Source organism: Thamnophis sirtalis, unplaced genomic scaffold (genome assembly GCF_051295495.1).
Source record: "Thamnophis sirtalis isolate CommonGarterSnake01/CBP01778 unplaced genomic scaffold, rThaSir2_p1.2 scaffold_1, whole genome shotgun sequence".
NCBI lineage: Eukaryota > Metazoa > Chordata > Lepidosauria > Squamata > Natricidae > Thamnophis > Thamnophis sirtalis.
Genome location: NW_028261381.1, coordinates 63,104,988 through 63,128,869, shown reverse-complemented (window position 1 = coordinate 63,128,869; position 23,882 = coordinate 63,104,988). Strand labels below are relative to the sequence as shown.

The 23,882-nt window shown below is 40.7% G+C and overlaps 1 protein-coding gene across 3 annotated transcripts in view; it reads right to left on the bottom strand.

The window, feature by feature from the left end:
* LOC106541385 (unconventional myosin-X) overlaps positions 1-23,882 on the bottom strand; it is a 71,763-nt gene that overhangs the window by 27,634 nt on the left and 20,247 nt on the right. For all 3 annotated transcript variants that reach the window (XM_087713509.1, XM_087713514.1, XM_087713504.1), the window contains 10 exons: positions 22,663-22,777; positions 14,777-14,883; positions 12,643-12,939; positions 10,634-10,673; positions 8,539-9,324; positions 7,059-7,185; positions 3,566-3,809; positions 2,254-2,349; positions 1,129-1,222; positions 336-391 (listed from right to left, as the gene is read on the bottom strand). In XM_087713509.1, coding sequence (XP_087569635.1) covers positions 336-391; positions 1,129-1,222; positions 2,254-2,349; positions 3,566-3,809; positions 7,059-7,185; positions 8,539-9,324; positions 10,634-10,673; positions 12,643-12,939; positions 14,777-14,883; positions 22,663-22,777 — 1,962 coding nt within the window. The remainder of the gene's footprint in view (positions 1-335; positions 392-1,128; positions 1,223-2,253; positions 2,350-3,565; positions 3,810-7,058; positions 7,186-8,538; positions 9,325-10,633; positions 10,674-12,642; positions 12,940-14,776; positions 14,884-22,662; positions 22,778-23,882) is intronic.

Genomic DNA, 23,882 nt, shown 5'->3' with positions numbered 1-23,882 from the left:
ACAAATTGTTCAAAATAATCCGCTGAGGAATAAAACAGTCCTAATAGCAGAACTGTAAACTTACAGCTACCAAACATTACTAAGAGGAGAGCAGTAGGTTTTGGCATCAATGACTACACATAAAAAAACACCAATGCCCTTAGAAAGGTAGTACAAATGGGTGAAGTCACTTTAAGCAGCTCTTTGTTGCAATTATAGTTTATATAAATATGTGGTTCATGAATTTAAATATTTAAATATATTTCCCTATAGCAATGCTGCCAGTAATGTTAAAATTATAGAAGGGAAAAAACCAATGAGAAAACAATCACAATCTAATTAAATACAAAGCTTACCTGTCAGGATTATCAGATGCACAGACAGAATCAATAAGACCAACATCAAGGGTTCCCTTTAAAATAACAACATGAAGTTATAATAGTAAATATAGAACTGGTATACTTATAAAACTTCATATTTTCTTTCCTGCCTTTTTTCCTCAAATTTGTTTTAGATTAACCAATAATGACCAAGGTGGTTAGGAGTTAGTTGGCTTCTTAAATGACTGAAATTTAAGCACTCTGTGCCTTGCCTCTGTCTCAGCTCAAAATGGGATATTAGGAACCCCACATATCCTCTTCATCCATACATAGTAGCAGACTGACCATACAAACACACTTCTGTTCCAAGTGCAGAGGATGCACAAAAGAACCTATCATTAATTTCCAGAGAATCTATATTGCACTATTTGTGGTGGCCTAGAGCAAGGGTTCCCAACTCCTGGTCCACAGCCTGCCAAAAAAACAGATCACGCAAATAAGCAAAGCCCCATCCGTGGGATACATGCGAAACCACACCCCTTCCAGTCCACAGAAAAACCTCTCTCCATGGAATCAGTCCCTGACCAAAAGATTGGCCGGGGGGAGAGGGGGCAGCGCTGGACTATAGTACCTATTGTTGCAATTAATGGCATCAACTAATGAAGGCTTTTAGTTTACAGTTTTGGACTGGATCTTCTATAGTGATTCTATGAGATGCCAATTAGACCATTTTGATCAGCAGCAACCATATCATTAAGACATATCCAACTATTGAATCCATAAGATAACATAATCTTTCCAGTATCACGTTCTCCTAATTGTTGCTCACCACTGCATTCTTTGGATTGGCTTGTTCATCTTGCATTTCTCTCAGCTGTTGCTCTGTGGCACTATGCACGTGACTTAGGACATTAAACCAGTCACTGTCAAAATAAAATAATAAATAATCAGAATCCATTTTAGATGGCCAGCAATACCAGGCTTATGTAATTTACTAGGCAGATGGATCATTACTTAAATCATGTGGAATTATTCCCCCTGAATGTTTCCTACAAAGTTAATAAATTATTAAATGCTAGCTGTATGTTTTCTATGGAACCTTTGTAAGGTACTAGCTTATTCTAAGTTCAACCATTACATTTATCAGATTTTGCTTTCTATTAAGGCTAATGAATGCGATCATGCATAATAAATCACAAACTATTAATCAGGGTTTGTTGGATATAGCCAATTGTGATTTAACCAACAAACTGCCTGGATTTAGATGATACAATAAGTCAAAAGGAAAAAAAAGAAAATGTGATACTTGTTGTGATATTTGTTACTGACAGATGGTGATTTTCCAAGATATTAGGTACAAGCCTTTCTCAGTTCTGCTATGTAACAACTTTTAGAAGAACCTAATGTAATTCTTTCAATGCAGATTGTATCATATGTTGTTCTCATAATCTGACACAAGATAAGGAGGATAAATTATTACTTTAAACTGGAACACAGCTTATGAAAAGCCAATAGTAAGGGCCAGTTTGAATACAGTCTAAAGCTGTGGCATGGAACATACAATTCACAAAGACTAAAAAGGCCATTAATGTATTGGTTTCATTAAATAAATCATCCAATTTAAACTATAATATAGCACAAACAGATACAATACAGTTAAGTACCTTCAGATGATGAAAGCTTTACATAGTAAGCATACATTACTACTATTTTTCACTGTCAGGTATTAAGTCTTCCGAGTAATGTTCTGACTCTTGAATCATAATATAGCAGCAGATAGAATGTGCTACTTTTGCAGAGATTACACATTTTCTATGCCAGTTCAATGGAGTTTGTGAATTGGTTGCAAGGAGGATCTTATCGCTTCACGAAGGAAAACAATTTGTATTTCTAGGAGTTGGATCTGCAGAGGAAAAGTCTCAAAGACAGATACAACTTTTGTTTTACCCCATACCTGGCATCCTCTGGTGACTCCGCCACTATATGGTAAACCCGATCACCTGTCACAATATCGAGGGCATTCTCTTTCTCATGAATATCCACAATTTCCCTACAAAAGATCATGCATTAAGAGTCAGAGTCAAGCTATCCAATAAACTTTAGCCTTTCTCTCTTTGGCATGTTTGGCCTTAAGGAAGTTTGGAGCTCCTCTTGTCTTATAGAAGCAGCTCAGATCATCCTTCCTGGCAAGGCCAAAGATACAAGAAAGAACAACAGAGGAGATTTTAGTGTGGGTTAAGCAAACATTTCATAGTCAGGGATCAAAAAGCGCTTCTTGCTACAGCAGCCACCAGCAAATCCAACAACTGAAGATCAAGGAGCTTCCTAAGACTGGGAAGACAGTCACATCCAAATCAGGCTGAACCTCAATCCCCAAGTGGGGTTTCATATTTCCCTAAAGCGCCAGTATCTTGCCTGGATTTAACTTCAACTTGTTCTAATTCACCTAACCGTTATTAAATGCAGGTAATATTGAAGTATTCTAAGCGCTTCCTTGGATTAGGAGTAGAAGTTAGTTTCATCAAAATACTAATAATACCCCACTCTAAAACGTCTGATGTCTCCCAGCAATTTCATATAGCTATTGAGCAGCATGGGAAATAAGACACAACGTGGGAGGTAAGTGAACAGCTATATCCCAGCAGCATTTATGGATATACACCGCTGGAAAAAATTATATTCCCAAGGACCAATGCGACTAGATAATTCAGAAGGATATCATAGTTAGTGGTATCAATAGTTTAGCACTTCCTCCATATGGCCATGTATGTTTTCCACCTCAAAATGACTAACGATAATGCATTGGTTTTTGATAATAATAGGTTTAGTGTGTAGTTAACAGCTCCTTACATTTGGATACAGTTTGGGGATCTAGAGTAGCTCTCAAGGCTGAATTTTTTTTTTCAGGCAAAGCAGTTAGAAAAATCCAAATAGGAGTAGGAAAGTAGCCTAACATTAAAGATGGAGCTAATGGAAAGTTAGAAGGAACAGGAGGGTAAAAAGCTCTCTATATAAGTAATGAATATCATAGAGACAAATAGAAGTCAAACTGAACAGAGCAGTGTTTCTCAACCTTGGCAACTTGAAGATGTCCAGACTTCAACTCCCAGAATTCCCCAGCCAGCCAATGCTGGCTGGGGAATTCTGGGAGTTGAAGTCCGGACATCTTCAAGTTGCCAAGGTTGAGAAACACTGGACTAGAGAGTTTTCAGACAAGAACAATTTTGTTTTCCTTGAAAGGAGAGACATAACAGCATTGCCCGTACTTTGCTTTCCTGATATCAATTGTTCCTTTCAGCTTTTCTTCACTGTCATTCTCAAAATACATCAGTTTGGCCTCTCTCAGGACAAACCAGCGCCGTTTCCAATTCCGTCGAGATAACGTGGACATGCCTCCTCCTTTCTTATAAAGCCAGCCCGACTTTAAGGCTTCCTGTTTGGCTCGGAACCACATAAAGGCCTCATTTTTTAGGACACACCAACGCCGCCTCCAGGGGTTCATCAACCCCCCTGCAAGGAAAAGAAACCAAGTTGGAAAAATCTGACAATATAACGATAGATTCCTATTCCTGTCCACGACTGTAAGATTACCCTAAAAAATGAAATACTTCCTCTAAGTACAATTAATGTCTACTTATTATTTAAACAATTCGTATGGCTGCTCAACTCTCTACTGTGCCTTTGGAGGCTGACAATGAATTGTGATAAAAAAAATACTAAGCCCATAAAAAGAAAAAGTTACAAAAATCAATATGCACATGGGACTAATAGGCTCTATTGGGCAATCAGAATAGCAGTTACTTCCTGCGGTGAGAGACAGGCATGGAAAACTCCAAGGCCAACAGGGAGCAATCCAGAGGTGGTATTCAGCCGGTTCTCTCCGGTTTGGGTGAACCGGTAGTGGTGGATGCGGGAGACTCCGCCTACCCACCCCAACGTAATGCGCGAGCACTGTGCATGCATAGAAGGCGGTGCACATGCGCAGATGAGGTCCGTGCGCTCACATTTGCAAAGCGGTAGGGAAGATAAGTGAATCCCGGCGCTGGAGTGATCCATCCATAAAAATAAACCAATAGGAATAGCTTCCAAATCACTCTGATTGCCAATAAAAAATAAAAACGTACATCCCACAATTTACTTACCGTATTTTTCGGAGTATAAGCCGCACCTTTTTACTCCAAAAAAGAGGGTGAAAATCTGGCTGCGTCTTATACTCTGAATGTAGCCACCTGGGTCATCTGAAAAAGGGGCAGGCGAAGCGGGCCCTGCAGTGATTGTGATGGCTGGAAAGGAGAGAGGTTTCGCTTTCAGAGCTCCCACTCGGCTAGGCTCCACGGAGGGTTTAGGCAATGGCGGCGGCGGCAACGGCTCCTCACATTGCTGGGGAGTGAAGTCATTGTGGCCATTGTCTCCCCTGAGCTGCCCACTGAATCTCTTAAGTACCTTTCGCTTGCAGGAGGAGGAGGGCGGAGTATACCAAAGCCTCTGAGTAACTGGGAAAGAAAGCCATGCTTGGAACCTGCCAAAAACTACCGCCCAAAGACCACGCTTTTCTTTCCCAGTTACTCAGAGGCTTTGGTTTAAGGAGGCGCTGCTTTAAGTTGCCCTTCTCCTCCTCCTGCAAACAAAAGGTGCCTCAAGGATGGTAGATTTCTCAGAACACTAGATTGGGAAGTTAAAAACCTGAAATGGGGTACAATCAAGCTTGATTCAAAGGCTTTGGCGTCTGAGAATCCGGAGAGATGGGGCGGGGGAGGAAGGGAAGGGAAGAGGAATAATCTACTTTTTACGAACGCTTTTCTCAGAACACTAGATTGGGAAGTTAAAAACCTAGAATGGGACACAATCAAGCTTGATTCAAAGGCTTTGGCTCCTGAGATCGGTGCGCTGCCATCCAAAACGCTGGTACTACGATCTCTGCAGTGCCCACTTTACCTGCCCCTTCTCGGGCGGTTCCAGGTGGCAGAGATCGCAGTAATAGCATTTCCAGGTGGCAGCTACCGTATCTCTTTGCTGCATGACAGATCCGGGCGGATTTGGGGGGGGGGGGGGTTGGAGGAAGAGAAGGGAAACAATCTCCTCATCATGAAATCTTTTCTCAAGATGTTAGATCTTCACTTTCTCTCCCGGAAAAGCTATTGGCATTGTTGGGATCTTGGCTAGTGGAAGAAGTGCAGGATGGAAAGGAAACTTTGGAATGCAGGAGTGCCAGGTCAGGAGTCTCCCTACAGCTTGGGACCTACTTTTGCCCCGAGACTAAGGAAGCGGGGTTGCCAAGAGGGTTGTGAACAAATCTGCTTGTTCAAGGAGGCAGCCTTGCTGGGTTGTTTTCTTTGGGCTTCTCTTTTGCCGCTCAGGTGCCACCACAAGGAACCATTAATCCAAATGGAAGGGATCCTCCCTCCCTTCTCGCCCAATGGGCCATTCTTGGTCAAGCAGCCGTTCAAAAGCCCCCATGTGTCTTTCCTTCCTCACTGAAGAGAGGAAGCGAGCCAATTGCTGCTCCTTGGGCCAAGCGGCTCTGTGTCACCGGTCAGAGGGAACAAAATAAAGCGCAGAGAGATATGTTTAATCCTGCCCTGCCATGGGAGGGGTTTTTGCCCTCCCCTCAAAAAAACAGAGTGCAGAGTGCTCCTGGGGGCCCGGGAGGGCAAAACCTTTTTTTTAAATTTACCCCTTCAAAATCTTGGTGCGTCTTATACTCCGAAAAATATGGTACACCTGTACTATTTATGATTTTATTGAAAAGCAAAATAGGGGTATTTTTTAAAGAAAGAAAAGAAAAAAAACCATAAACCACTATACACATTTCCTGTTCTTTCTTTTTTTTCTCTACAACACAACGGACTCATAAATTTGATTGCTGTGAAGCATTACTATACAGTTATTATAGAAGAGGCTGCTACAGTTGGGCAAATGTGGTTCACAAAAAAACAATGTGCCAAGAGTACAGTATCCCCCCTCCTACAAAGCTCAACATATACTCTTTTAAGAAATCCTGAAGGTCTAGGGTTCTGAAAATAACTTATCTCTAAAATGGGAGGAGTGTCTTAGATTCACTGAGAATATAGTAATGAAGACAAATTATTTTTTTCCTCTCTGCTTTACCCTTCAACACAGAGTTCATCTTAAGTTCAGGGCTGTCTTCCTTTCAGGAATTATGTAGTTTTCACTTTAGCCCCAGCCACAGAAATAAGATAGCCTCCCTGTATACTATCTTTGAAGCTGTTTGGGAAAGGGATGGAGAAAGCATTCAAATAAATTATAAACCTCAATTGGGAGTGGGAAGCATTATCTTGGTGTCAGAACATTATCTCATCGGGTGCCAATATCTATTGGCCAAGTAATTTGATAATTTTAGAGCTAGCTACGAAGGGTTTTTAAACTTTAAGAAAAGCCACTGGACAGTCCTGAAAATATAGGACTGGGGGAAAAATAGGAGAGGAGAGTAAGAAAATACCTGTGGGCATTTATAGAATACCTGGAGGGGCAGTACGTGTATGCAAAAGAAATATCTAGACCTTCTTCATTCTAATATGAAACAGAGTTTATCTATTCATAAAGGTGATCTAGAAACTTGATCTAGAAACAACAATCAAAAAATCCTTTGAAACCCCTTCTCTAAAAAGATATATTTTATACTGGAACGAATACAGGACCAAGTAGCAAAAAGAGAAAAGAAAGAATGTACCAACTTAAGATGACTGATTGCAGAAGCAGACAACCTGCTAAATTCATGGAACTGAGAAAACTCCTTACCCTTCATGTAGAGATAGCTGTGAAAATATGCGGGCCCAGATCCATTGAACAGAGTGACCCGGCCACTACAGAATTCTTCATCTGTGTCCATATAAGTATCCCCTTCTTCATCTTTGGTATCTAAAAACTAGGAGAGAAATGAATTATTGTTATTTGGTAACTATCTAACTTCTATTACATGTTAGATAAATTGACTTCCTGGGTATAATCACAACTGTACAGAATCAGTTGCATCAAAACCCCTCATTCAAGAATTCATTTAAAAAATGAATGAGAAAAAAGTATGACTAGTAGCAAGTTGGATGGATTCAATGCAGTGAAGGGCCAAGTTAGGAAAAGAAATAGATCACCCTGGAGAAAGTCTATTTATGTGGTCATCAAGAATCAAAACTGACTTAATGCACATAATCAATCAATCAATCAATTATAGCAGCCATATATAAACAACAGCATGGAGGAAAATACCAGAGGGTGATATTTAAACATATAACAATGTTGTCTAGAGTTGTCTAATTGAATTATATGCCTTGAGAGATCTTTTTTAATAACACGGTTAAGAAATATTAATTTGCTAAGGAAAATTTGCATGAAGTAATTTAGCACGTTCTTGATGGGCAAAATATTTCTTCAATCAATTTGCCCCATAAGAATATTAAATCAGATTTGGATCCAGCAAGAAGGAAGCAAAAATATATTGAGATTGGTGAAGGAAAACTATTGAGAATGACTTCAGGATTATTTAGATAGAAGATTTAGAGTATTAATGCTAACCTAATATGTAAAAACTTAACACACAGGCTGGTCTTTGGCTCAGGCAACAGAACAATTTAGAAGCAACCATTGAACACTATTTCAAGGTCAAAAGAAGTATGCCTACTTTGATATCAACTTTCTCCTATCATTTTTATAATGGAAAGCATTCTCTACTATTAATGGTCCTTATCTGAATATACACTCACATAAGCAGTCTCAAGGAGAAATATGAAGCTGTAATAGTAGGAAGAGTCTAGTGACTGAATATATAAAAACTGACATGGATTACATGTAGATGATCTAAGTATTCCCAGGAGATATATGTATATGTATGTGTGTGTGTGTGTGTGTGTGTGTGTGTGTGTACACATACACACATACATACACACACACACACACACACAATAGTGCTGCAAACAGTTCATTAGGTTTGCATAATAAGTAAACCATAAACAAATGCATTGTCACAACAGATTAACCAACAGAATAAAAGACATGTTACAATGGACTGAACAAATTAGTATATGTGTCTCTGAGGGCATGTGAAAATAATAGCTTAATCTGCCTTTCCTCCATTATGGAACTCAAGCCAATGTTACTCTTTGGAATTCATGGATTAAATTTGACAATGATATCAATTAAAGAAATATTAATGATATTATCGCTTATGCAAGATGAAACAGGTTAACAGGACTATTCAACTGCCATAGTTATGAACATTTCTCACCGAGTCCAAGCTGCCACGATTGGAATCCACACCGTTGCTAAGAGAATTGTGCAGAACCTCCTCCCTGTTCAGTGGCTCAATTGATGTGCTGCTGATATCTACAATGCCATCATATTCCTCGTGGTCATAATCTGATTCCACATCTGGAGGCAAGCTGTAAATGGGATCTTCCATCTCTGCCATGTCGTTCTGCGTTACGTCTGAGCCTATCCAGTATATGCTTTTCAGATGTTCTTTCTGAGGGCTTCCAGCTCCCTCAGTAGAAGGAAGCAGAGCGTTGCCTTCTCTGTTCTCTTCCTCCCCAGACACTGGCATATTTGGAGATGTGTCTTCCTCTGAATAATAGTTATCACTGGTCCTGGTGCTACTGTCCTGGTTCAACAGACTTGGGCTGGGGACTGGCGGCCCTTCTTCATCCGCAGGAAAACCTTCATCTTCTTCTTCCTCAGCTAGCGGAGCAACAAGGCTACATTCAATATTGAGAGTTCCTTCACTAGACAGGGAGCGTTCTAAGTTTTGCACACTTTCATCCAGGTTTCCAAAATCTAAAAGTTCTAAGAACTCCTGTGCAACCCTAGATGCTTCTTTCTCCAGCCTCTGTATTTCTTCTTCCCGCTGCCGCTTCATCTCATTCTTGGTATTCTCACATGTAATGGACACATGATCTGCCTTCTGTTGCCACTGCAGCTTCTCAATTTCCCTTTCCAAACGCAGAATCTCCTCCATTTGACGCTGTTCCTCTTCCCGCAGTGGATGGTTCTCCTTCTGGGTTTTTAGTACCTCCATCTGATTCGAAAATGCAAGAAAATAACTAACTTTCATAAATTGCTCTGAAAATTCAGGTGCTATCATAACAACCAAGTGGTGCTTCATTGCTCCCCAGTTCACAAGATTTTTTTAATTCTAACTTCTCAAAGATACAATATGGAATATTTACTAAATTCCCCAAAGCTGAATGTAATTCAAAAGATAATCATCATGGGTAGTGTGCATCTCCTTTGATACACTAGAATTTGTATGGTATTTACTACAACAACCACCCCCAATCTCAAAGGCAACTGTTTGATACATGTTCTATCCATGATTGAACCAATGTTTTCTTAATGCTTTTCAAACAGCCCCATATTAATAAACTGAATTCACTGGAACTCGTCTGTGAATATCTGTGATTCTAATCCAATTTAGAGTCCCGCTCAAAATGAAAACATTGACTATTTTAGAAAAATAGTCAAAATCTTATTAAATTTTTAAGTTTTGTAAGATTTTAGCACTATCAAATTCTGAAAATAGTTTTAGAGATGAAAGCAAAAAGTTTCCCTAGGCATGCCACCAAGATGTTGGATTGATTTAGACTTCTGTATGAATGCACAGAACCCAGTTCCTAAAGTATTGATTCCATTTTTGATATTTCCCTGAAATCTTCTGCATGACGTGCAAAAAAAAATCATCCTTCGGTTGCTGGTTGGCTCAAAAAGAAAGCATCAATTATCAATAGAGTTTCAGAAGTTTCTCAAGTCAGTAGCAGCTTTGGGCATGGTGTATGTAGATTTGAGACAATGAAGGGCATTAAGAGGACAATGTTAAAATTCCCTATATTTTGATTTTAAAATGATGCACTGTAAAATCAAATGTGCCCCAGAATCATTTCAGAGAAATGTACACAGCTAATAGTGCACTAATAAAAAGACAAGGCCCAGGTAGGTTAGGGCTTTTGTTAAGATATTTAAATTTAGTAGCTGGAGCTGTGGGGTTGTTCAGTGTGCCAGAACACACAGTTATGGTTGATTGTGGCTCCTTGTGTGAGGCAATCTGCACTGTGATTGGTTGCTGTGGGTGTGGAAGGGGAGTTTCCCTTTTTCCCCTGCCTTTTTCTTCTGTGTGCCTTGTATGTTCTGTGATTTACCTGATGATGCTCCAGTTTTCCTGACTATCTAGTTTGCTGTGTATATGGATGTGAAATATATTTATTTACAAAAAGCAAAAAATTTGTGTCAAAGTCTCTGACTCCATTCAAACATCAGCTGTTCAATTCCCTGACAGTTCTGCTGGGGATTCTGAAGAAGAGGTGGAAGATTGGAGAAAGAGAAAGACGTACCTGAGCTACCTGCAGTGCTGCTTCCAACTGTTCCTTTTTCCTGTTCAAAATAAAAAAGCAGTTATCCAATAAAATACACAGCCTAGTTTGCCAGAAATTTCATAAAGAAGTAACAGATAATCACACACTCTTTCAATTTATCCTACAGAAAAATCAATATAATTTTAAAAGGTATACCTGCCTTTGTTATTTATGTCTTAGTGAAAAGCTTCCTTCAAAACCATATAATTTATTACAGTACATTTAATTAAAAGCTTGGGTTTTCTGAAGATTGAATTTTCTTAAAAAGTGTTAGAGCAGAAACTGATTGCTACTTGATATATATGGACCATTCACAATACGGACTGCCTGTGGCTAATGAAAAGAAATTAAAGTTTGCCTTATGATGAATAAGAAGTCATCATCATAAAAAACATTATTTAATTAAATTTGAAGAAGCACTAAGTTTAAGACAGGAGGACACCTGGACTTACATAGAACAGAAAGACTCTCTTACGCTTATTTCCCAATTCTGGAATTAATCTGGGAAACTGGAGGGGAAAGGAAGACATGTGCAAGCAAAGATGCTGAGCCTTTGGAAAAAGTTGGCATTTTTTGGAGAACCAAATATATTTCATTTTTTATAGATCCCAGGACAGAGAAAGAGGTTCAAAAAAGAGCGGCGGCTGCTTTGCAATCTCTGATTTATCTTCGCCTTCAGGATCACCAGCCTTAAGTTGCTTTGGAGCTGGGAACATAATCTATTCATTTCACATACTATATTATTAGTTTCATATAACAATATACAATTGATTTAATGTATGTATGTATGTATGTATGTATGTATGTATGTATGTATGTATGTATGTATGTATGTATGTATATTTGTATGAAGTTCCCTCTCTCCAACAGTCTAAAATGTTTTTTTTTGGATCACTTTGGCTGAATCCTGGCAAGATCAAAAAGGTTTTGGGTTTAAGGAAACTCAAGAGCCAGGACTTTGACCTCCTTTGTTCCAGATGGGGTGGCATTACCCCAGACAGACTTGGTGGGCAGGTGGCAGTCGTGGCTAGGAGATTTTTCAACTTTGCGTTGTGTGCCAATTGAGCCCTTTCCAGGATCAGGAGTCCTGTGCATATTCATTCAAGCCCTGGTCATCTCACATTTGCAATGCACTCAACATAGAGTTATCCTTGAAGAGCATTTGAGAGTTACAGCGAGTGCAGAATGCATGCAGTCCTTGCAGCCCCTAAAGTGGCCCTTGTTCTACTACTGCGCTGCATCGGCTGCCAGTTTCCTTCTGGGTGCAATTCAAAGTGTTGGTTATTTTAAAGCCCTGCATGGCATGGATCCAGATTATTTCCCATCGCAGCCCAATGGGATTGGCTCACCCCAACTAGGCTGGCAAAGGAGGCATGCTGCAGACCCCGTTGTTCAAGAAATTTTGGCTGGTGAAGTCCAGGTGAAGAGCTGTGACTCCTGCCCACTGGTGTATTAACCATTAAGCAAACTAAGCACGTGCTTAGGGCACCAGGCCCAAAGGGGCACCACAAAATTGAGAAAGAAAAAAACTCCAATGAAGATTTGTACAGGAGGGAGGCACCAAGATTTCTTACTGCTTAGGGCACCAGTGAGCCTTAATCCGCCACTGCTCCTGCCTTTTGGAACATCTTGCCCCCCCCACCCCCATCCTCCTGACCTTCTGTAAAAGAGTCTGAAGGCCCAGCTCTGCCAGAAGGTCTTGGGGCCCCAATGGGGGTACATCATGCTGAAGGTGGTTGATAGACTAATAGCAGATCCCACCTCCCCCATTGCATCCCACTCCCCCCATCTTTTAATTATAAATTGTATTTGTATTGTTCTTAGACTGTATGTTATGGTTTTATTGCTTTTAACATTGTGACCTTGCAGCAAGATGGGCAACAAATAAATTTAATAAGAGACAGACTGACAGACAGAATGATATATATAGACAGACATACATACACAGGTAGGTAGACAGACAGACCTCAGAAATATGGCCATTGTACCTTTTCTTTTCCTTCTCTTCTTGTTTCCTTCTACACTCCTGCTCTTCTTGCCATTGCCTTTCTTCTTCCTCCTTTCTAATCTTCTCTTCTTCTCGCCTCTGCTCCTCAGCTTCCTCTTTCTGCCTCTGTTTTTCCTCCAGCAGATCTTGATAGAGATTGCGAGCTAGACATCCACGCCAGTGCTTTTGCAGGACAATAGCAGAGGCTTTCAGGCGCAAGAGAGACTTCTTCCAGAAGTGAGCGCGATAATTTTTTTGAATGGTAACAATACTGGCTAGCACTCTTCGATACTTCTTCCTAGTCAAAAGGCACATAAATATGGAGGTCACACACCAATATAATCACACTTCTTCCTAAATTCTCCCTAGGTGCTGTTTTGCCCTGTTACATTTGATCTGAATACTCAGCACAATCAAGTTTCCATATAGACAATGCTCCAAGAAGCTATTTTGCCATTCTCCCAAACTTTGCTCCATGGAGAAACTCCATGGAGTTTCTGCATCTTGAGACTGCCATTCATTTTCATTTTCTACATGTGATCTTCCGCTAAGCACAACAAATGGAATAATTTTGGGCCGATGCAAAATATACCCTCTCTATGCCAAACCTGAGTTTCTAAATCTCTTCAAATAGGGCCCTCAGAGATGGGACCAGTAAATAGTAGCATGTTCTGCAGCCCTAATAATGTATCATGCAGAACTCTGCGGATCAAAACTTTCTTAAAATACTAATTCAATCAATAAAAATGGACTGATTTCTCTCCCCGAGGGGCTTATTCTCCTCAAAGATATAATATTTTAAAACCTGCTGAAACCTGAGGGCTTGATCAGGTACTTAAAGCACGGAGCTAGAAACCAGACCATGCATTCAAGTTCTGCCTTGGCCACGAAAGCCTGCTGAGTGACCTTGAGCCAGTCACTCTCTCTCAAGCCAACTCACCTCACAGGGTGGTTGTGGGGAAAATAGAAGGATGAAGGTGTGTTGGATATGTTTGCCACTTCGACTTACTTATCAAGTAAAAAAAAGTGGGATAAAAATAAAATAAATAAATATCAGTAGGAGGCCCATACTCAGGCTAGCATCAAACTGATGGACTGAGGAATGGAAGGGCTTGGTTTCATGCACTGGAGGAAGATGGAAGGAATATTGAACCTTCCTTGTTCATTCTCTCTCTCTCTCCCTCCCTCCAACACTCCCCTTTAAGTTTAGTTTTCTTGGCAAAAACTTAAAAAGTATTCCTTATAGATTTTTTAACAGTACATTTCCTATAGAATGCAAGCAACAATACACTAACGAAAGGTATTTTAAAAAAAGCTAAAAAGACTTTTGTTTCTATTTTGTTTCTGACTGTTGTTGGGGGGGGGGGGCGCGGTGGAGAGAGCCAGCCTTAAAAGTTCTATGCAGTTTCTCTCTCTCCTACTTGGGTTTTGGGATTCCAGCAAGCATTGCTCATAGGTGTTCGTATTTCTTCCCAACCTTAAGGTGGTCTAAAACTATTTTTAAGACAAACCTATAAAAATCACACTGAATTAGTCCCAACTTCTATGTGCAATGGTGCAATGTAAGATATACCATATATTTCTTATAGTAACACCGCTGTACCTATGAAATGCAAGCGGCTATCCCAATGGGCACACAGTACATTGCAATTTGCCTGAACAAGCTGAGACAAAGCCCAGCTCACTATGGAAGAAGAGATGGTAGTAAGTTAAAAATAGAGACATAGGTAAGGAGACACAAAGCAGGGATGAAACACAACCCTGCTGCTTACAACTCTGCCAAGAGACCCCGGAGTGAAACAGGAAAGGGGGGGGGGGTTGGCAGAGCTGTTATCGCCTAGATACTGAGCTGTTCCAAATCAAATCAGAGACTGTGCTTGGAACCTTGAATGAATGGCAAAGGGAAGGGAGCCAGGGATCTAGATAAGGGCAGCTTCATGGAGGACGAAAAATGCAACAGGGAAAAAGTCAAGAGCGTGTGGCTTAACTTTGCCTCTTAGAAACACTTGGAGGCTTAGGAGCAGGAATGGGGAGGCCAGGAAAGAAAAAGGGGGGGGGTAGAGGGAAATCCAGTACATGCAGCAGGCAGGCAGGCAGCAATGCAACCAAGCACAGCAAGCAATTTAGGCACTGACCTTGCCATGTAGCCCAGGACGTGGGCTCGGATGACGGTGGCCGCCTTCTTCAGCTCCTCTTCCCGGGCCTTTTCCAGCTTTTGTTCCAGAACCTCCTTCAGGAAAACCTAGTACCCCGGGGAGGAGTTTCGTCAGACACAAAGAGAGGAAACAGCGAGTCCCCGGCAGCCCCAGCAGATCCCATGCCTGCCTGCCAGCCAGCCCAGAGTAACCAGACACGGAGGGCTTCTTTTACGCTCCTGCAGCGGAGCCGTCCCTGCTGCTCTGCCAGCCCTTCCCTTTCGGGAATCAGCGCCGACAGACAAGGGAAAAGTTGAGCAGGGAGTGTCAGCCCAGCCCCCGCACTGTGCTCAAGGATTGGGGAGTGGGGGGGGGTGGAAGGGGAGGAGAGGGAAGGAGGCGGCTGCACCGCTTTTACAACTCTTGTTTAACCCTTTTCCCGACACAGCTTTATCTTTTTTCTGAGGTAAAACTGCTTTAGGGATTTTTTCCATTTAAAATCCCTAAAGCAGTTTTATACCGGTGTATAAAGACGGAGAGAAGACCACGGTGAGAGGAATGCACAGGAAGCTGGTTAAATTATGTGAAGGGTCTCATTTTTTTAAAAAAGGCTTCCAAATCGAATTTCTGCACTACAACTAAATCATCCTCTTCTCGCTACTAATTAGCATTTCTCCTCCATGCCAGTCTTTCCGTCGTTTTCTTACCTGCCAAAAAGAGCTGGAGTATTCCTTTGTATTTGGTTTTTCCCCCTCCTACAATTATCCATCCCCGCAAGAGCCGGGCTTAATTTGACATGCACATTAACAGATGGCGGTTGCAATGTTTTATATGCAAATTTTCACACCAGATTTATAAATGGACGTCATTGAAAAGAATTACATTGCATAAATCCTAGTGGATATTCTAAAGATGAGGTATTAAGATTCCAACTGCAGGGCCTGGAAATAATTTTAATAATTTGTTTTGAAAGTGTATGTGTGTGGTGGTGGGTAGGTCTTGGTATTTAAACACCAATATATTTTTATGCATACTGAAGCAATGCACTATCTAAAAGGTGAATCCCAGGTGAATCTCTGCAATGTCACAAAGGGTGCAAAAGCATCTTAGATTTAATATGTGACAGAAGTGAGACAATAAAAGATGGCTTTGGGCCATGTTCAATGGAGCCATAAGGGTTTCTTCACCCACTCTGCTTTTGGTGACTAAGTTGACTCACTGATACCTGCTCCTTATAATGGACCTTAATGTACTCAACCAGGTATATTAAGCAATAAACTCATAAGAGATAAAGATAGATAGGCCTTGATAGTTTGAATGTAGCATTCTTCTGGGACTAAGGAAGTATGAAAGAATTTAATGGCATATCCCCAGAACTTTACTTTGGTTACTTCCATGGCTTATCATTCACACTCACTTAAGGTAAAGGCTCCAGAACTCAATCTTATAAATCCAATTGTGTTTCACATTTGCTTCTTCCAGAAACAATTAAAAAGGCATCTCAATGGCATCTCAGCAACACAGCTGAGAGATAATCTTTATGGGGCTCCATTCCTCAGGCTGTTTATTGAGACCTTATTTCTGTGCACTTGGCTCTCCAACTCTCTTAAAACCCTGGGTGGATCTTCTGACAATGCTCTGAACAGGAAGAGTAGTATGGCCAGAGTAATCTACCACTATGTCCCATCTCCTCTTTAAAAGAATTCTGCTTTTGTCTCAAAAGCGGTGGTAATGTTGGGAACCTCACAGTAACCTATATGTTGTTCCAAAAGCTGTATTGCGAGTTGAGGAGAAATCAATATCAGTGCCACATCATTGAATTGCATAGATGAGTTAGATAAACTGAATTAAAATATTAAAATATTCCAGAGACGGGGGTGAGGGGGGGAGAGAACTTTGAATGCAAACAATGTATATATAGCAAAGCATAATTGTTGGATATATTATTTTGCTTATGCACCGATGTAGCAGCATTTCTTTTAGAAGCAAAAAAATAAATAAATTGCAGATATATCTACCAAGGAAGAAAACCCAGAAGTCCAGAATGGCAAAGCTGGCATTGAAGCAGAACAGAGCTTCTCTGATTAGTTGTACTTTCGTTTGTTTCCTGAAAAAACTCAACCCTCCACAATTCACAACTGGCAGCTGCTCTGCTCCTAATGAGAAATACAAAGACTGTCTTGCCTTCCTCTTCCTTTCCTGTGCTCCACAATTCTTTACACTAATCCCTTTCCTTCCTCCCCCAAACAATTGCTCAGTATAGAAATACCCATTGAATACATGCCGCAGGAAGCATTTCCTACTCCTTTCCCCATCCTGCTCAGCACATGTTGAAGCCAACACCCATACTCACATAGGATCCTAACTCCCAGGGCCCCCTGCTGCCCCGTAGGCAGGAACCGGAACATGGCACACCTGGAAGGCTCACTGGGCAGGAACCTGGTACCTGCAATCTCACAACGCCTCAAGACATGAAGGGGATTGCTACGGTATGCTTTCCTGGCGTTTCATGCTGAGGAAATTATAGCCCATTCCTTAGGCCAAAACAAAGGGACCACTTTCATAAACTCAGGACTGTTTTAAGACCCATTCATATTTTTTTTTCAAAAAACTGATGAAAAGAAAGCCTGAGCTGCCCTGGGCTACAATTGCCAACTGCTTCTTTTCCCCACTCCTATGTTGTAAGCAGCATGCAGAAATGCAGCCAGATTTAAGTTTTTACTTCTATTTAAGGAAATGTTTAATTCCGTTGGATCAAGTCGTTATCAAAAAGCACAAAGTAAGCTTTTACAAGACACACCAAAGAGACAAATAGGATTTTTTTTTAAAAAAAGAGTATATGTAAAGAAATAATATACGAATAACCCAACCATGTGGGCATATATATTAAGTAGGCATTCTTACCAGAGATTTGATGAGAAAAACAACCTGCTGTGCTTATAGAGTGAATCTTGGTTTCCTCCCTTGTAAGGTGTGCAGTACAAAGGGATGAAAAATGTTTCTATCTAGAACGCATCCCTCTAAAAAGTTTAGGGCCGTCTTACTGACTACAGATGGCCACGTTGTCTGTTAATTCTGGGAACTTGGTGGTTAGTTTTGGAAGGTGCTCTAGTTGGGCAAAGCTATTAGATGGAGCAATTTGATGTATCTACGGGTCGAAGCTGCAGCCAGCTACATTTAAGAAGCAAACCCCACAAAACTCACGTTACTTCCCCTCATCTACTCCCTGCTCAAGCCTTACAAGTGCTTTTCCCTAATGAAAGGAGTTACGAAAGGCAGCCCAGTATTAATCACGTGGGTTTAAAAAAAATGTTCCAGGCTTCCTGAATCCTCCAGGGCAGTGGTCTCCAACCTTGGCAACTTTAAGACTTGTGGACTCCAACTCCCAGAGTTCCTCAGCCAGCAAAGCTGGCTGAGGAACTCTGGGAGTTGAAGTCCACAAGTCTTAAAGTTGCCAAGGTTGGAGACCACTGCTCCAGGGTATCACAGTCACATCCCATTGAACTGACATCAAATATGTTTCTATCCCATTAGCACAACAGTAAATAGTACACATGTGCTGTTCCAATCCAAATTGATTGGAAAGATTATTTTGGTGCAAAAAAGAGCTTGCATTTAAGTTTAATTTACCTGATTTTTTTCCAACCGAAAGCTTTTTTTTAACTTTGTCATCTCTATGTTAGAAGAAAAGAATGCTGTTTTTGCCTATTTTTGTGTAATCACTGAGCATTATTGAGTAAACTGTCATTGTCTGGTCATGAATATGGCTGTCTTATCTACCTGCCCATATCTTTCTTAAAATTGCCCTTAGTTGCTTCTATCTTATTCCTGCAGATAATGGAACAAAGCATTCAATGGAAAGAAAAGCATCTTTCATCCATGCTATGGCTCCTCCTCTTGTTCATTCTGCAAAGAGAAGCCTATAAAGCCTATAAAGAACTGCCAAAAAGGACTTAGTTTGTTTTGTACTAATGCAGGACACTGAGACAGCCAGTCCTTTTCAGATGGTCCAGCAACATGAAGAGGGAACACATGTACAGGAGAGAAAATCTTATTGTTCTCGTGGAGATCAAAGGCTAGTTGTTCACGCATCAGTCACTTAAAGCCTGGTCTCTTAATGCTCTAAGGTTGATTTATTAACTTCAAGTGTTCAGCAGGCAGAAAGATGCCCATTTCCTTTTTACTTTACTTTGCCTAGGGTTTCTCCATCCCCAGTTTGCTCCAGGCAGTCCCATCTGCAGAACATGCCATAATTCTGCCTACTCCCAAGAAAAACATAATCTAATGCTAAAAGGAAAAGGACAGAAAAAACACAGAAACAAATTACAATAGCCTTAAATGTCCTTGATTATGCTGATTAGGTCCAATTGCTTTATAATTTCTTCTTGGATCACATAGAAGCTCTTTAATGAAGAGCTCTCTGCCCAATGGACCACAAGCTATTGCTGAGCTGCTTCTTTAATTAGTGCCCTACAGAACTCGGTTCCCCAGTGGTTTTATTGATTTAGATGTTAGAACATCTAAAATAGTCTTAAAGAAAATGTTAGGGCAAACCTGGCACAGGGCTTTTGTAGGTAGGAGAGGCCTTAGTTAGGTGAAATAAAGAAAGTGATGCTAGTAGCAGCAGGAAATCTTAATTGCATTTAATTGGCCTTTGTCCTAATTTTAGTAGTCTATATTCTATTTCTCCTGAGCACTGATAGAGATGCAGCATAGAGGTATGAATAAAATGGGGGAAGAGTGCCTTGTTCCATATGTTCCAAATATGACATACAACTGTGACTTTGATGTTTAGCCACAAAAGATTTTTAGTCCATCTAAACCAAAACCAGGAACTTTGTGTTCTGGGTTTTAACCAAGACAAGCTCTGGGCAGATTTGTGGGACAATAAGTCAAAGCTCCTTTCCCCTCCATCCTCCTCACAATGACTTGTGTACCATCCCACAAAACAATTTCCCCAATGTCTCCCTTTCTTCTCACCTACAATGGATTTCAAATGCAGCAGACTCCAACCTGCCACCAATTAGTCCCTCTACCAAACATCTCAGGGCCTTCATTCCATTTCCTTGGCTACACTTCATGTCATGCACAGTACAATCCAACCATTCACCTGCTCCTGCTCCCAATCTCCTCATAGCTTGTTTTTCCCTGCCTATCACTGCCAGTTTTGCCTTTTCAGAACCCTCAATATTTAGACCTGAAACACCCATGTCTGGATGTGAGTCTGGACCAAACATACATGTTCCATATCTGATTGTGGTTGTGAGTGCGTCATCACTGCAGATTTTTAAGGAGAGACTGGACAGTTCCTTGTCTGAAATGTAGTATAGGGTCTCCTGCTTGAGAAGAGGGCTGGACTAGAAGATGACCTCCAAGGTCCCTACCAGCTCTATTCTGATTGAAGATAAAACATGCAACAAATGTATGTTGGCCCAATCGTGGACCACCTGAACTTGAGTGTACTAGGCCCAGAATGATCTATACACTGAAGGTTTTGCATATCCTTAATACAGATGAAGTTCTGTATAATGAACCTGAAAAATAGCATATTATTCTTTATTTCCATTCAACACTAGTGTATTACTCCAAATAACAATGAACATACTGAAACTCAGCAGGCATTGCTCATTAAATTTCAATGTTATTTATTCAGTCTGATTTTTTTTTTAAAGACAGAATCAAAAAACGCACTTTACCAATTTTACAGTTGCCCATCATTCTATAGCTGCTACAACTGGAACACAACTCCAAATTTTAATTTTGATTGTATTTATTTATTAAACAAATAAAGCCAAGGGTTTCTATATTCATTCCTAATACAAAGCATTTTTTCTTTGTTTTAACTGGGCTGAAACCAATTTACAATTCATATATGGCAGATTTCCAATCCTCCCCTTAGATTAAGAAATCCAAGCATTTCCCTAACTGTTCATTAAGACTCTTTTCTAGAGTGATACAGTTGCAAAAGCGAAGCAGGATCTTATCAATATGAACTTTATCTTGGGATAAAACTAATACAGTTCATGGACGTCTTCCATTGGAAGCTCTTAGTTTCCCATGGAAGGCTTGCTTGTCTTCCACGAACTGAATTGATTTTGTATGATTTTTTTAAAAAAAGTCTTATGATTATGGGTATTCTATTCCCATCTTTCCAGAGTTCTGCTCCAAACAGAACACTATTCCTACTGCATCTACTAATCTACATCCTTTTAGTAAAAATTTCCTAATTGACCCCATTGTTTTAGTTGTACTGTATCACTGTATTTTGTGTCAGCTCTCCAAATAATGTTTTATTAAACACGTTCCAGTTGTTCCACAACTCTTTAAAAATGTGGCTTTGCTCCAAGACCTGAGGTTTGGGAAATTTATGAGCCCCTGGTGGTTCTTTTTGTCAGATTTGGGTAGTGTTGTGTTTTTCCTGGAAATACACAGATCTGTTCTCTAGTTTATTATTTCTTGTTTTTGAGATGCCAGCTGCCTGGGCTTGTCTGGAAGTCAGGCGGCTCCAAATTGAATGAGTGAATGAATAAAATACCATTTCTAGATATTTATACTGTGCAATAATGGCCGAAATATTTGGGGTCATTTCCTCAGACTTCTCTTTTCTGCACTTTTTCTTTTTTTAAATTTGCATTCAACTTTTTTAATTGTAACATTTAATAATCCTGCTGTAAGGTCACAATGTTAAAAGCAATAAAACCATAACAGATACAGTCTAAGAACAATAAAAATACAATTTATAATTAAAAGATGGGGGGGGGGTGCAATGGGGGAGGTGGGATCTGCTATTAGTCTATCAACCACCTTCAGCATGATGTACCCCCATTGGGGCCCCAAGACCTTCTGGCAGAGCTGGGCCTTCAGGCTCCCTTACAGAAGGTCAGGCGGATGGGGGTGGGGTGGGGGCAAGATGTTCCAAAAGGCAGGAGCAGTGGGGGATTAAGGCTCACTGTTGCCCTAAGCAGTAACAAATCTTGGTACCTCCCTCCTGTACAAATCTTTATTGGGGTTTTTTTCTTTTTCATTTTTGTGGTGCCCCCTTGGGCCTGGTGCTCTAAGCACGTGCTTAGTCTGCTTAATGGTTAATACACCACTGGGCAGGAGTCACAGCTCTTCACCTGGACTCCACCAGCCGAAATTTCTTGAACAACGGGGTCTGTAGCATGCCTTCTTTGCCAGCCTAGTTGGGATGAGCCCAACTTATTTAAAAAATCTTTTTGGACTTAAATGAAGTATCAATATAAATACAAACATAGGCACTTCCTGACTTTAATCAACATTCAACAGAGAATAAATTTCACTAGAAATGATGTACGAGTGAAACAGGAGAGAATGATGAACAGCTCTGCTACTGGTTTTGAAAAGGACAAAATCTGGGGGGAAATGGAGCTCCAATGCACTGTTGGACCCATTGCGTTCATTCTCTGTGCGTGTTTAATAAACCTGCTGACCTATGTGACAGGATGGTAGGAACAAGATAGGAAAAGAACAGATGACAATCAAGAAGCTATAACATGCAGGACTAGAGGAGTAATGGGTCAGAGCAGCCTCCATGCTGTCCCTGAACTAATGATTTTCACTGATTTTTTAAAAATATAATATTTTATGCTCTGTAAGGTCTTGTCAGCTAAGCAATCGTATCCAGAGACCCCCTGGCAATGAACTCTTGAGCAGACCAGCAGGGTTTCATGTTATGCTTCTCAAGAGGCTTGCTGGGAGAAAGAAATAAAGATATATTCAGATTTCTGTGATACAAAATATGTGCAGGTCCACAGCCCAGCTAGGTCAAAGTTCTAAAACTAATAATCATCATACATGTAGGTAACTGTGGACAATATTTTTATACAGCATTTCCCAATTTACTTCTTTGGGGAAATAGGTTTTACCTTGGTTTTCCCCAGCTTCCATTCTCTCTGGGTGTTGTCATATATCTGCAAAAAGCTTGAACACGTGGTTTTCCCACTGTCTGGGTTGGTCCAATTCTTCAAAAGCATTTTGTATCTGTAATAACCAAACAAATGCTCTTAATTAGAAACAGGCATGAATCAACAAATTCTAGCATTAGATGCAATTACTAGTCTAGTTCTCTTTTTGCTTCTAAGCTGTGGTAGAGCCAAAGGTTTTTTAACTGGCTCCATTAACTTTTCCGAACAATACAAGTGGCATCTGGGAAGAGAAACCTCAACAATTCTTAATGCTGCAAATCATCACACATGTAAAATGAAATTTAATCTGATTGAAGAATAATACATTCAAGTATGTTTTTCAGGGAGGCGGGGGAGGAAAGGGTGTTTCATCATTCAATTAAAGATAGATACTGCCTCTGAACAGGTAAGAAGAGTATAATAGTACATGTGATGATTAACTGGTTTTAGGAAAGAAAAAAGAGATAGTTTGTTCAAACCCAGAAGAAACTGCAGAAGCAGTTTTCTTAAGCTTCCTTGTCCTTAGAAGCCAGTCACTCTAAACAGGGGTCACCAACCTTTCGGACCTCAGGGATCACTGAATTCATAATTTTAAATCCTGCGGACCACTAATATGATCTGCCTAATGACTGTTTGAGTGGGTGCAGCTAGGTGGTCATGTGACTGGGTGGGTGTGGCCAATTCCATGTCACTCATGCCAAGAGGCACTTCGCCAGCTTCTACTCGCCCCTCACTTCTCAGTCACTCTTCACTTCCCTGCCTGGGCTCTTTAGGGTGCCAACAGGAAGCAGTTGTTGGAGCTAAGTAGTCATAACAACTAAGAGTTGGCAAAACAACTGGCTCAGTTCAAATTGGATCTGACCAAGAAGGAAACTCAGCAGAAGCATTTCACTGAGGACTACGGGCATAGTCTTTCCAAGCAGAGGGAAGACCTGCAGGAGTGCCAGTGTCTGGCCAGGCTCAATGGGCTGAGATGGGCAGCCAGTTCCAAGCCATGATGTAGTCCCACTGGAACAAGGTTCTCCAGCTCTTCACCACCACTTCCCTCCAGCCTTCGCCCAAAGCCCTGTACCAGGAGGCCGAAGAAGATCCCAAATTGGAATTTCTGCCCCCCTACAAAAAGACCCTAAAGGGGGAGAATCTCTGCAGCAACACAAATGTTCATTCCACGTATCCGTCCC